General features: G+C 39.8%; 1 protein-coding gene across 12 annotated transcripts in view; it reads right to left on the reverse strand.

The window, feature by feature from the left end:
- Window positions 1-14,156, reverse strand: part of CUX1 (cut like homeobox 1) — a 281,906-nt gene that overhangs the window by 162,885 nt on the left and 104,865 nt on the right. For all 12 annotated transcript variants that reach the window (XM_075168938.1, XM_075168936.1, XM_075168933.1 and 9 more), the window contains exon 3: window positions 6,185-6,232. In XM_075168938.1, coding sequence (XP_075025039.1) covers window positions 6,185-6,232 — 48 coding nt within the window. The remainder of the gene's footprint in view (window positions 1-6,184; window positions 6,233-14,156) is intronic.

The raw sequence follows: 14,156 nt of genomic DNA on the forward strand, positions 1-14,156 counted from the left end.
TAAAAGGATGAGAAGATACTCCTGACACTGCAAACTGAAACAGTGCTGCCTGTCTGAATTTTGCATAAATAGTTTGCCAGCACTGTTAGCATTTCACCCAAATGTGCGGCAGCACCATAGCGGGCCTTAACATAGACAGCCCACCAGCTGCCAACAGAAATTTCAGCGCTTTGTCAATTATATAAAAATAAGAGAATTTGGGATGATCCTCCCCAAAGTTACCCTAGTAGTAACTGCTGTCTCAGTACAACTTGCCTGCACGCTGGATGGGATGGAGATGAATCTGTAAGAGCTTCAGAAAGGTGCACGGTGCCTACTGCTTGCTTCTGGTCGTATATATTAGGTTTGGGACCTTGCCTGTTATCCCAATAGCTGAGGTTTGTCCCAGGAAGGTATCAATATAGGAAGGAGAAAAAGGTACATATAGAAGAGGCTTTGACTGTATTTGAGAGTTTCTACAGTTCTGTCCATCAGTCTGGAGTTAAGCGTCTCTTCTCTCGGGGATGTTTTCGACCCAGCACCCTGCAGCCCAGTGCCAGCAGCAAACATCCTACATGCTCATCAGGGAGAGCACATCTGCCTTCGAGATGCTGAAGTATATTTAAATCACCTTCCTCAGGAAAGATGTTGTTTAAACTGCAATCAAGCCAGCCAAAAATAAATAAATAATCGTTTACACACTTGTGTAAACAAAGAAATGAAACGCTGCTGCGCTGCTGTTACCCCAAAAGCACACTGTGCGCCTCTCTCTTCCCCGCTAGCATCGGGAAGCAGAATCGAGACGAAGCACAAAACCGTCCCCGTGCTCCTGTTATACAAAGGAAATTACCCACCACCCACACCCTGTGGAGTGGACGTTAAAAGAAAACAATTACCCGCCAAAAATATTAGATTTACTCCATTTTGTTACACGGAGTGGTTTAACGGGACTTTCATTGAAAAGCAGGAAAGCTCTGGGCCTAAATCAGCGCGACGCGAGCTCTGAATTTTGATGTATGCTGTTGACTTCCCCAACATAGAGCAATTTGTAATAGCTTTGCCACGCTGTTGTTTTCAAAGCTCCTGCTACATCACAAGCATTTATTTCTGACCACAAAATTACATTTATTCAACAGAAAGCAGCTCAGGGTCTTTAAGAGGTTAACTTCTGGAGTGCTTGGCTGCTCTCCAGCCTCTGTACTAGAATCAGTGCTAACGCAACAGCACACAACAGCACCCAGGCTAGCCGTGATTAATAGAGTGCTGAATACGCTGCTTTCCACATACACACACTTTTCATTCCCTTGCTTCCATAGATCATGGACTTATCCTCAAAATATCTGACTGAAATTGAATTTGGCTTCTCTCTCAACCGTTCATTTCCTATGTTATGCAAGGTTATATCCTTTTCTGCATGAGCAGAACCAAACCAGCTGCAGCTTTTGAGAAGAAAATGTGTTTTCAATTATGAAGCTGGCCTGAATATTGAACCACAGTTCTACTGCTACTCTAATTGAGCCATCATGGAGTGAACCTACAGGAAAGAAATTGTATTAATTAGGTTTGTAAATTTAACATAAGGAAATTAAAGGGGGTAAAAAAAAAAGATGCGTATCAGCTCAGGAGTACTCCTTCAAAATGCAGAAGGAAAGTAGGTCTGAAGTTGTTTAGGCACACACATTATTAGAGCACTCCTTCAAAGATGTGATTAGTAGTTCCAGCACACGAAACTGATTTTCAGCTTCTGTTGTCTGTATATGGAAAATTATTAAATTACTCTGCTGACCAAATTAATAGTTTAAAGAGCAATTCAGCTAAGTGGGGAGCCAGAGTGGGCTCATCAGAATGGCAATACCCTTAAAAGTACTTGCTTTATGAGAAGAATATGAGAAATAGTTTTCATAGAAATAAAGTCCAGTGCGTTGTTTTGGAGTATGTGCCTTAAAGGGTTCTCCAAATGAGGGATTACTGCATTACTGTTGGACAGTACTGTTATGCCACATGAAAAGAATGCTAATGACCTCAGGAAATCCTTTCCCAGCCTTAAAATATCTATTTGATGACTTCACAAATATGGATTCCAACATTAGATTTCCATACCACAACTTTAGTTCTGTAAATTAACATAGCCGAAGAACTTTTTTTTTTTTTTTTTTTTTTTTAAGATTTCATGTACAAATATCCATCCACTGATGTAAACACGGTCACACACAATGACCTACTCGGAACACAGCTTATTTAGATGGTTGCTTGAAGGAGTGCCTTGCCAACTTGCAAATGATATATAATCATTTTATGATTGAATGATAAAGCTCTTTAGCCTTTTCTGATTCCGTCCTGTATTTAGCCCAGCATATGGTGAGCAAACCATTAGTAAGTTGCATCCTCAGGTTAGGGGCGGGGGGGGAGAAAAAAAGGGGAAAAAAAAAGGAGAGAGATTTAAGACAGAAACGACAGGAATTTTACACCTCTTAAATTAATAACTTGTAACTGTCTTGCTCACAATAGCCTATTTACACCATCCAGACCTTAAATCTCCCAGGAAAGCTAGAAAAGTTACCCACAAAAATCAAAAGAACAATACCATCAGCTTTGAATCAGACACAACATTCTGTTAATTTAAAAAAACCCCTGCATTCAAATTTCCGTTCAAATCCTACATAAGGAAAAAGTACTATAATAAAATTATACTACAGTGATGAATTAATAGGGCCTCACATTGAACTAGGAATGCATTTTAAAATTTGTAGTATGCTAAATTCCATTTCATAATGCTTTTACTTTAACTGTCATCATAAAAAATCCAGTTACTTAGAGCACTGAGATCTACACAAAAAAAAAGTTATTTCCAACTACTAATGGAAACTGCATATTTGATAACTGGAACAGTTTTCATCTGAATAAATGAGATAAATATCTACAGAATACAGAATGTTCTGGTTTGGGGGGGAGTATTTATAAATTCATACTATACAAACGGAAAATATTGGGGGAGGAGTATCAATATCCATGCTCAAACTGAAAAGAAAAATTGGCTACAGCGACCTGTGAATTTATTTTAAAAAAGTCAACTAGCCACAGGTTTAAAAGCAGATGTCCCATAAGGCATGCTTGAGAGGATATTTAAATATGTGAGCTTAAGTTACCCTCTCTCCGAGTCACGTCAGGCTCACTGAGGGTACAGTTCAAGGGCAGTTTAAGTCAACCTAAGCTGGCACACTTGCACTCCTCCTGCCCTTGGCTTTGCTCTCCTGGCCTCTGTGCTGCCCAGCAGGCGCCTGCAGTGACCTGCTTCAGTGAACCAGCCTGGCAGAAAACTAAGCCGGCAAAAAAAGGGGAAAAAAAAAACTTTGTGCTCGCCATGGGATCACACTAGCAAAAGTGCTGAGGCAACGCAGGAGGTGCGGAGCCAGTCCTGAGGTAGGCAGGAACACAGCAAAATCCATGCAAAGCTACTTAAATACCTTTGCTCGTTAGGGAGCTGTCTGTTCCTTCTGATCTTCTGGCCCTCCCTAGTGCCCAGAGCCCTGCGGAGCACAGTCATCCCACATGGGATTTGCAAAAGCCCGCTTCCCTTCTGAGGTAGAATCGTAATTTAGTATTACTTGGACATGCTTAAAGCACCTACTTAGTTCTGCCATTAGGGATCAAGAAAAGGATGGGGCAATAGCAGTAGGGGTGGAGATAGAAGTCAGAGGCAAAAATGTGGTGGAGACAGTAAATGGAGAAGCTGCGTCATGAAAGAATCTTTTTTCCTAGCTTCCGTATGAGAAACCGGTGAGAAGAAGGTGATGCTGCAAAGTTCAGTAATACCATCCATAATGCCTACAGAGGTGTGAATCGGAGCACTCCTACAGCATTCCCTACCTGCTGCTCGAGGACACTCTCTCCAGCGGAAGGGACTCTAGAAAACATCTATTTTCACTACTTCTCTGCCTACCTCTGTTTTATTTACTTACTCCTTTTGTTGTTTTTTAAAAAAATACTCTAGCCTGGGGCTAAAAACAAGTCTCTGTAGTAGACGCAGGAACCTCTTATGAGCAGGTCACTCCCTATTCCTTCTTCCTCCTCCCTGCTCACGTCCCAAAGTACTTGTACTGTGTGACCAAAAGGTCCCTCTGCCACCGCCTCCCAGGACATTAGATATCACCTAACAGGTAACACTCACGCTAGTGCAAAGCAATCCTATGGAGCTTGTGGGGTGGGTGTCCTGCCCCCAGCTATAGTGCTTGCTGAGCCATCTTGGGGGAGAGTAAGACGAGGCATCTCCAGTGGATTTGAAATGCAGAAAAGCCTATACGCTTAACACAGTTTGTTCTTGAGCTACCTGGAGCATTCATCTCATGATCTTTCATAAAGTCAGCCTTAACAATAAACAGAGACCAAATCTATATACTGAACAATAAAATATAACTCAACAGAACAGGCTAATTTTCTTGGTATTTTGATTTGTCTCCAAAACAAGATACAGTAATTACATCTATAATCAAATACCACAATTCATAGTTTAATATTCTGCATTTATGTAGTCAATCATGATTAGTTCAGGTTTTTTTAGGTTTGCAAAACCCTGTCTAGGTTAGGGAGACTGGAATCACTGGCTAAGAGATTCAGCAGCACAATTTTGTAATGTATTTGTGCTTCATTTATCTAAGAGGGGATTTCTACCAACAAATTTTACTCTTGTAATTTGTGAGGTTGAATTTATACCAACATAAACTTCACTTTTACATTAGTGAAGCACAACTACAGAAGAGGAGTGTGTGTGAGCCATACCAAGGTAACAGTGAGCTGTCTCCCACAGGCAAGATCTAATGGGAGAATCTTCCTTCACTGTAGACAAATTTGGATTTATGATTCTTACTTGATCCTCAGACATTTCCTTCATTAAAGAATAGTGCTGAAAGCACACACACACTTTTCAGTCAGTGCATTGCAAGCTTGAAACTGAAGTGAAAAGGTTTTAAGAGCACTGCAGTCCACTCGGAGCAATTTTAAAGTGTAAATTTCCATTGGCAAACAGACTCACACAAGTCATTCCTTGTTCTCACAAATTACTATTAGATATATCAAGGACAAAGTTGTCCTGTTTATTTATTTATTTCTAGCAATACTTGGGAAATTGAGTTGTAAAAATAAAAAATATCATACTGCGTTTAACATGAGGAATTATTCCCTATTTGGGATACATATTTAGCAGGATGTACAAGTAACCAGAAATGCAATCCTCATTACAGATAACAGGAGTTGTGCACCTAATTCCCTGTGCAGACTTCTGAAAACATGTACCTGAATTTCTCTGCGCTCTGATGGGAACTGCAACAGTATAAAAATCAGCCAACAACTTAGAGATTGAGAAAGTAAAAAGTGTTGCTGCTTTAACACTGCTAACTTTAAGAGCAGAGCTCTACAACGTGTAACAGTGTGTGAGCTAAAACCCAAATCTACAACCCCATGCAGGCACTGATCTTTATAAGGAGAGATGTAATTTGCAAACTTCATACACGGCATTTTCCTAGAGGCAGTACAACAGCTCCCATCTGGCCTAAGCACTCACATAAAGTGAGCGCTTCAGTCCTGTCCAGAGCTAAAATGTAAAATTCTGTAATTGGCCCAGCTGCCTTTTGCTATAGAAATTCTTCAAAATTACAACAGTTGGCTTTTAAACTTGTGATCACTCTAATCATGTGCTTCTTAGTGAAGTGGTGTGAAGAGAAATCAAAGCAAGAGCCAGCACCAGAGCTGTTAACGCTTTCTGTTGGTTTTCCAACAAACACCTGCCAACTTAAGGTTCTCCATCAAGCCCTCTAGAATACAACGTTTTACAGCTGAAAAGGTTTACAGCGAAAACTATTTCTAGTATCTTCATATTTTTGTATACATACATTACAGTGCATTCATTAAGCGTTCAGACCATCAAGTCACCGAGGCATAGCGAGTTAGCATGTGCCACCTGAGTCACTGCAATGGTAAGCTTATGCTCAGGTATGCTGAATGCAAAGTGATTTGACCAGTTTAGCTTGTTGAGCACAAATCCAGCGTATCACACACATATCCTGCACACATCAAAATGCAGAAGGGCTGAACCCCTGCAATGTTCTCTGCTCAAGGGCTCTGTACCCACCCGGCCACGCTGAAAGACTGCCAGCACACCAGACTCATGTGAAGCAATATCAAACGCACCACGAGAAGCATAAGCTCTTACCTCTCCCTGGAAACTCTTCAGTAATGGAGCTACCTGTTTGCGCAGGTCCTAGAAGACAGAAGGAAGATATTTCATCAGAAAAATTTGAAAGGACAAGTCTTTGTCAAGTTTTTCCTAATGCTATTTTCAGTTCTGAAATACTACTTAAATTCCGATCGCATTTTATGGAAGGTTTGATTAAAATAAAAGTATACCTAGAATTAATTTTGAACAAGTCTGCATTTCCAGTTTGACATATACCTGTATCTGCTGCAAACAGTATTAATTAACAAAACTGTAGTGATGCTGGGTAAGCACTGAACGCCTTAAAACTCATAATTCAACTGAAACACTAATGTGATTAGAAGTAAATGCCTCTATCCAACTAAACAGCAGCTACACCTCTGAACTTACACCAAAGAAATTTCCACAAATGGAAGCCGGGCTTAAAGGAAGATGACTTTGGACAATCATTTCAACTAAGAGTGTTGCCATTTTGTAAGAGGTCTGTTTTATTTATTATTTTCTCAAGAGTGCTCTGACTTTTGCCATCAGAGAACTGGAGATAGCCACACTGAAGATGACATTATTATTTGTTGGTTTCTGTATAACTCAAAATTTCTTCTTCCAAATTACAACACACTTAGTGCTACAAAAGTCATTAAAATCCTGCCCATAGAATCACTCTAAAAGTTCATAGCATATTTTTACTTAGCAACCAAGATAATTTAGCAAAACAAAGGTATATCTATCTTGCATAAAATTCTCAGTGGCTCCACTTTTAAGCTGGTTTAGATCTAATTCACTTACAAATTCTCAGAATTCTCATTATGTGCGTGCCTGAAGAATAAAATCCTGTAACTTCGCAGAGGACACTGTATTATTCATGCACAGCCAAGAAGCTGGACTCCTATTTTTGCTGTGGTATTCCACTGATGAAGCACAAGCAGCGACTTCATAGTACACTTACAGCTAGAAATAAATCTGTAAGAAGTATAAAACAGTAACATGACGCTGCCTCATTTAGGAGGGCAGCACTGATGCAGGTTACCCAGGAAGGTGGTGGATTTCCCATCCTTGGAGATTTCCAAAGCACAGCTGACCAGACCTAGTGTGGGTGCTAAAGACCCATTTCTAGGGTCAGGTGAGATCCAGTCAGCCTCTGGACGACCCCTCCAACCAAAAGTCCTATGATGCTCTGAGAATACTGCTCACAACTGCGACAGTCACGAACTGCTTAAGTAACCACGAAATCTTCCCAGCTTCACACAGGCCGCAGTCCCTTAGCTACTTTGGACCTCATGCAAGAGGTCAGAAAGAGGTCTTTGAAGTATTTTCTCTATATAAAAAGTGTCTGTTGAAGCCTTGGGCCTTTCGGAAGAGTGTGACCTTGAAAAGTTGGGAAATTCTCTTTTCCAATGCATTTACTTTTACATCTAGAGTCATGCAACATATTGGACATTAAACCACTCACCAAAACACCCTCAGCCCCGGATTTAATCTGATTTTCCTGAAGGAAAAGTAGGCTTTTGAGAGAAGTGATTTTTGTCATTTAAATGACAAGTCATGCAGAGAGTTGGAGTATCAGGAGTTCTCCCACTCCCTGAGAAATGGCTTAGGGGGCCAAACGCAAATGAAGCTATCAAAAACAAATGATCAGCCAAATTTCACTTCTTACATGGTTATTGCACTAACATATAGCTAATCCCTATCAAGTTAAGGATAATGTTGCAGCTTTACAAGCTCCCTCTTTGCCACCAAACCAAAGAATGCTTCCGTTCTTAGACCAAGTCAAGTCACTTGAATGTTTCCTGATATTTTCTGCTGTCTGTTTTAGGACAGAAAAAGGTTAGATACTGTCCTTGTATATCACAAACATCTGCAAATTATGCCTCTACCAAAGCAAACTGGCAGGTTCAGCAGCTTTTCCCCACTTCCTGACTACTCTGGGAGACCAGAGGGCTGTGCATGTTTTATAACATGTTTTCTTTGTAACCTGATGATGATGACATTGAAGAAAGTAACAATAACCATCAATGGCAAAATAAATGCCCACATTCAGGGCCAAAATCTGGCATGGTAGGATTTAATGCACAGTGAAATTACAAACAGAAGCATTAAATTTACAGTCAGGATACTGGCACCCTTTTAAACTTCATAAGATCAGGAAAAATTATACCATCCAAGCAAAACAACATGTCTTGAAATAAAAATCTCAGCTGGTAGGAAATCACCAGTTTTAGGACTTCTGTCCCTGGTATTGCCTCCGAATTTAGTGACTAGTTTGGCACCAGCCAGCAAACTGATGTCAAAACTGAAAGCAGAAATACATGAGATCTAATTCCAGACCAGCCCCAAGTCTCCTGCTTGCACGGCTCTCAAGAGCAGGGCATTATTCCCACTGCCTAAGCACATGGCATAAGCCTCAGAAATCACCCTAGGTACATTGGCAGATGACAAAGCACCGCAATGGCATTCAGTGAAATAAAGCACGGCCAGCTCTGGAGGCAGGAGAACATAAACCCTGCTCCTCTCTGCGTGCGTGGTGAGCTCTAGCCAAGAGCCTGCTATTGAACTGCATCACCTGACACGTACTAACTTTTGAAAGACAGTATTTGCAGCACTTTTTATTTCACGATATAAACTATGTCAGGACTTTGCCTTCATATTCATCTTTAATAATGAGAGATGTCGTTGTTGGTTGTTTATAGCTGAGAAAAGAGGGAGAGAAGCAGGGGGAAAAAAAAAAGGAATAGAAGGGGCATCCCAATGCCAAGAAAACAGTTGGTCAAGCTGTCAAAAAGGGAGAAAAGCTTTCAAGTACAAAATCTGATTCCCACACATCCTTCATTTAACAAATTCAGGATGCTAAACACTCATCCCAGCAATCAAAACGCTACCAAGCACAATTCATGCCATAATGGGAAACGTGTTGTGCTTGATTTAGACAGCAGCTTTTGTTGTTGGTAAAACTGTTTTTAAAACATTTCATGATAGAGGAGAATGTGGCTCAAAGTGATTCAGTCCCACTGGCAAGCAATCGGTTATTCCACAGTAATCAATCTGGGGCAATCCTGGGACACGCTGATAGTTAGAGCACGCAGTTTAACAGGGCAAAATGCTTTTGACAACTTGAAATCTTAGCAATAACTTGAAAATCTGTTGCAGCTGAACAATAGAGGCAGAGCATCCCACTTCCATTATCTTCACAGAGCAAACAGTCTAAGAAAAGTAACGTCAAGGAATTTACTCCAGTATTTTAAATGCAACCAAATATGCCATGCAGGTCAGTAGATAAGTGGCACACACCATAACAAAAGGCATAAACACCTTCTTCACACCATTTTTTGTTTTCTCCCCTCTCCTCCCTCCCCCCCTTCAAAAGAGTTTATAGGCTACTTTTATAATTCTTTCCTTGGCTAAACAGCATCAAAACTTAAGACAGCTCACAACAAAAGGGAAATAAAAATAAACAGACAGAAGTCAGGAATACATACGCCTCGAGTCACCAGCTGAAACTCTGCTGGTGAGATTTATTTTTGGCAGGTTGGAAAAATTCCTCATCAGGCTTTGTCTCAAAATATTACACTAACATCAAATAGAATTTTACCTTCTTTGCACTAAACTGAACAGAAAGAAGGACGTTTGGTTCAGACCCGGGGGAATCTGTAATGTTGGTTGCAAGGACACCATATGATTTATTATCTGTTTAAAGTGTAGTGGCCTTTACTGCCTGGGCTGTGATCAAAACAGGAAAAGCAACCAACTCCAGCACTCGCATACAGCTAGCAAATCATTGCAATCAAGCAGAACAGCTGAAAAGGGTACATGCAATTGAACATTAAAACAAATGATAATTTATCAACACAAATGCATTGAAATATTCGAGTATTCCTATACAATCACATTATTAGCCTATTTTTCCATGTCATCTAAACGTGCACGCATTATCTCTCTCTCTGGATGATTTATCAGGGTAGAGCAGTTTTCTGAAAAAGGCTCTATCACAGACAAACTCAATATCTGAAGTAGGGACTATGAATTAGGATGCTGTATCATTATCTGAATCAAATCTGATAGCTGAAAGCTAATATAGCATTTTCCCTTTACAAGAGTATAAACAACGAGTTTATATTTTGATCAAGTAGCTACGCAATGAAATCTGAATCCAAATAATTTTTAACTCCCTTTCCATTCTCATTAAAAATAACTCTATGGAAAATAAACCGAGAAGAAATCTATAGCAAAAACCTGGGCAACAAATGTATCTTTCTGACAACTAAACTACATTATTTATCTATCGCTATCTTAATACACTGTGCACAGTACAAAGGACATATCAATGGTCAGGCTACCAACACTGTATTTGTAATTTACTTGAGGTCTGAAGCACAGCACCTTCTGATCTCCTCGCAGACTGCTCCATCTCATTTACCTCCAAAACGCTTATCTCTAAATGTCACAACAAGAGCCCTCTGACCCTGGTTTGATAAAGTGGTCCAGCAAGGCTAAGCTTGACCTATACACCTTTATCATCTACAGAAGTATTGTGCTCTTGTAAAATAAAACAAAACAAAAAACTGGGCAAATGTTCTATCGTATGCCTCCCGCGCCACATCTCCTATGATTTGTTCTATATATCGTCTACTCGAGACACGCATTGGCTGGTGAATGTCACTATGTCTGGCAGAAAAATCATAATGAGAAGCAGCCCACTCGTATCAGCATTGGTGACATCATTAGTTCAGCTGTCACAACCTATTTTTGAGCTGCCTTATCACCAGCGAGATGCTACGGCTTTCCTGCCATCTTACCCTTTCACATTTCCTTCCTTGTTAGCCCACACGTAATAAGGAACTAACAAGTGGCCCTGCGCTCAAAATTGGCAGGGCTGAACATCGTGACTCCAGATACTTTCTTACAAGAACCTACAAAAAGAAAAAAAAAAAGAACGAAAAACACCAACCCAGAACAAAACCCAATACATACTGACTGTGCGGGAAGACATTTGTCAGTTCAATCAACATATAAAGAATAGCATGGCCTCAAGAGGAACTCTCATGTCAAAAACTGGCAGCCAGGTTTAAGCCCCTCTTTCAATGGGCAGCGTGCTGGTATGACGGATATTTGTTTCTTGCGACTGGGAGGATGTTTATCTGTGTACCCGCACGGGCAGGGCTCCACACACTTTGTCCACACAGCTAATATCTTGATAATGTTGTTGAACTTCTCTTTCATATAAATATAGCTGAAAGGGGGAGAGGTAAAAGCAGCCAAGCATGAAGGATTTGGAAAGAACGCTGGCATCAACTTCTGAGGTGTGTTTGATTATTATATACTTCAAGAACACAACTTGTCACTGTGAAATACAGAAATCAGCAAGTTAACTATAATTAGTAGTAAGCAGTTCTGCTGGTTAATTAGAGATAGCCAGCAAGCTTCACCCTGCTTGGGTAAATTGGTGAACAAGCTGGGATCACTCAATCAGACGCTCACCTACCAATACACAAGTTTTAAATATTATTTCTTTGCACCCACAATTCTGAAAAAATCCAGAATATGCAATTTTTCCACCAGAGATCCTGGACATATGTAATTGCAAGTGTACTAAGGGAGACGTTTAAGTCTTTATGTTTAATTAATTCCAGCAAGCTCCACTTTGCTTTACTCTAAAAGATATGAAACTGAAATCCCAGATAGTTGTCCAAACAGGTATTATACAGTGGTTTAGAAGACCTAATTCCTAACATATAAGGCAAATTAAATCATATGAGCAAACAATTTATTGCTCAATTTACACTACGATTTAGTGAGATATAAAACCTCTTATTGCTTAAGGCTGCTGAAGTATTTACTTGAAATCCGATCATTAAAGAATGAATCATGATGTTATCAATTTTCTATGATATTTTTAGTTATTTTAATACACTAACATGGCATATTTTCTCTGCACAAAAAAAATCTTTTTAAGCTACATTTATAGATATGTTTCAACCTAGCACAATGATAAATAAAAAATCTTGATTTACAGTAGCAAAATGTACACCACAGTACTTTCTGAAATATTTCAGCTCACAGATCTTGTGCAAATTCCATTAACTTTAATTATTTATTAGCAGTAGATTTAGATTACTGTTCTTGACCTATTTTTCAGTGTATGGACCCACCCAGCAAGAAGTGAAAAAATATTCCATTTGTGAAAGGCTGATTTAGTGAGAGCAGACTTTAGCTTAAAGTAGAATATTAAGCAAAAACACATGCATTGTAATTCAGGAGGAGAAGCTTGCACTTCAGAAAGGTTACAAAGCAGGGCATAACAAGCCTACAGAATAAACACTAAAAGAGATTCCTTGAAAAGAGATGGAATTTTTGCTGTTTAACCACCTCAGACCATTTTGCAAAATTGCAGCCACATGACAATCCCAGAAGGAAGTGAGCCTTGACAGCAGACATACAGAGAAGTTTCAAGACTTTCTTTGTGGAAATACCCTTGTTTCTACCAAACTCTGTAGACCACATGGGTCCTAATAACCCATGGGGAAATGGGTCTAAAATGAGCAAGCATTTTGGGGCTGGTCCTGTGGTCCCTTTCACTGGTGAGGAGGCAAACCGTGCTCTTCCCAGGCACGAGAAAAATGGAGCATCTGTGAAGGTGCCTGCTTGCCACGTTGCCTTGGGTCTGGGACTGGCACTTTACTTTCAATGGAACTACTCACTTGCGCGAGTCTTAATGGAATCCTCTTACAGCTTCTTCCAAGTTAAAATAAACAAAAAGCTAACAAGTTTACTCTGTGCCTATGCAGCAACGTATAAACAGACTGGTTACCTTCACAACTGTTTACAAAAATCAACTGTGCGAAAGAAGAACTGCTGCAGCCATATATATGTGTGTGTGTGTGTGTGTACATATCTATACACACACACATATACTATATATAATAGAAAAATAATTTTTTTAACGAACTTTACAAATTAATTTAGTGAACTATGCTTTTTAGAATGGTGTTAAAACCTTGCTGTCATTTATAAAACAGCAAGTTAACATTGGTTAGAAAAGACATTGAACAGAAACAATTCAGAACTTAAAAACTAGAGTTGCTAGGACACAAAAAAAATTAATTCAAACAAAAATGATTCAGGTAGAGCTTTAGAAGGAGCTAATTCTAATGAAATGAAAGCCTGGTCACTAAAATTCCCGTAGGAAAAAAAAAAAAAGGATTACTTATTTAACAGCTCACCAATACAAGCAGAAAATCAAGTATCATTTTTAACAAACGTATTAATGTAAAAGGCTACATACTGGCTAATGGCCCCATGGAGATTTTTCCTCCTGCTAACAGTTTGTCCTGCTTTCTTGTTAAACCCTGTAGTCCCTGCTGAAGGCTGCAAGCGACACCAAGCATGCCACGATAGACCCTTGTCAAGGGAAAAACCATACACCCATATCATCCCAGGTCAGCAAAACTACTTATTTATGTAATGAAAACCAGTTGATTAGCCAAATAAATATTTCAGAATCTTTGAAGCACGCTGTTCTTGCCAGCAGGATAACCATGTGTCAGCAAAACCCAGGAATTGCCGTTCTTAGGGCTTAGGCCAGTATCTCTGCATACACAAAAGATAATTACTTGGTACCGAGCTTTGTTAAGTACCTGCAAATTTTATTAGATGAGTACGCCGGTCCAATAAAACTGGAAGCAAACTGACCACTTAGTTGTGCATCCCAATAAACAGCCTCAACTACATTTGTCAAGTTTTAACCAGAACCGCTCTGTCCCTCCAAAAACTCCACGTCATTCTACAGTTGAGGTGCCCCGTGAAAAAGATCCTTAACACTCCTCCCAAATCACATCCTGCAGGATCTCCTTCTCCATCCACTACAGCGCTCTCATTTTCCACTTTGAAAGTCTATAGAGAAAGAGTTCACAATGCTTCCCTGATTATTCAGAATTACAGCCTGCAGAACAGAGGTTTCTCTTCAGTGTAAAATGGG

This window comes from Calonectris borealis, chromosome 19 (genome assembly GCF_964195595.1).
Source record: "Calonectris borealis chromosome 19, bCalBor7.hap1.2, whole genome shotgun sequence".
NCBI classification, from domain to species: Eukaryota; Metazoa; Chordata; class Aves; order Procellariiformes; family Procellariidae; genus Calonectris; species Calonectris borealis.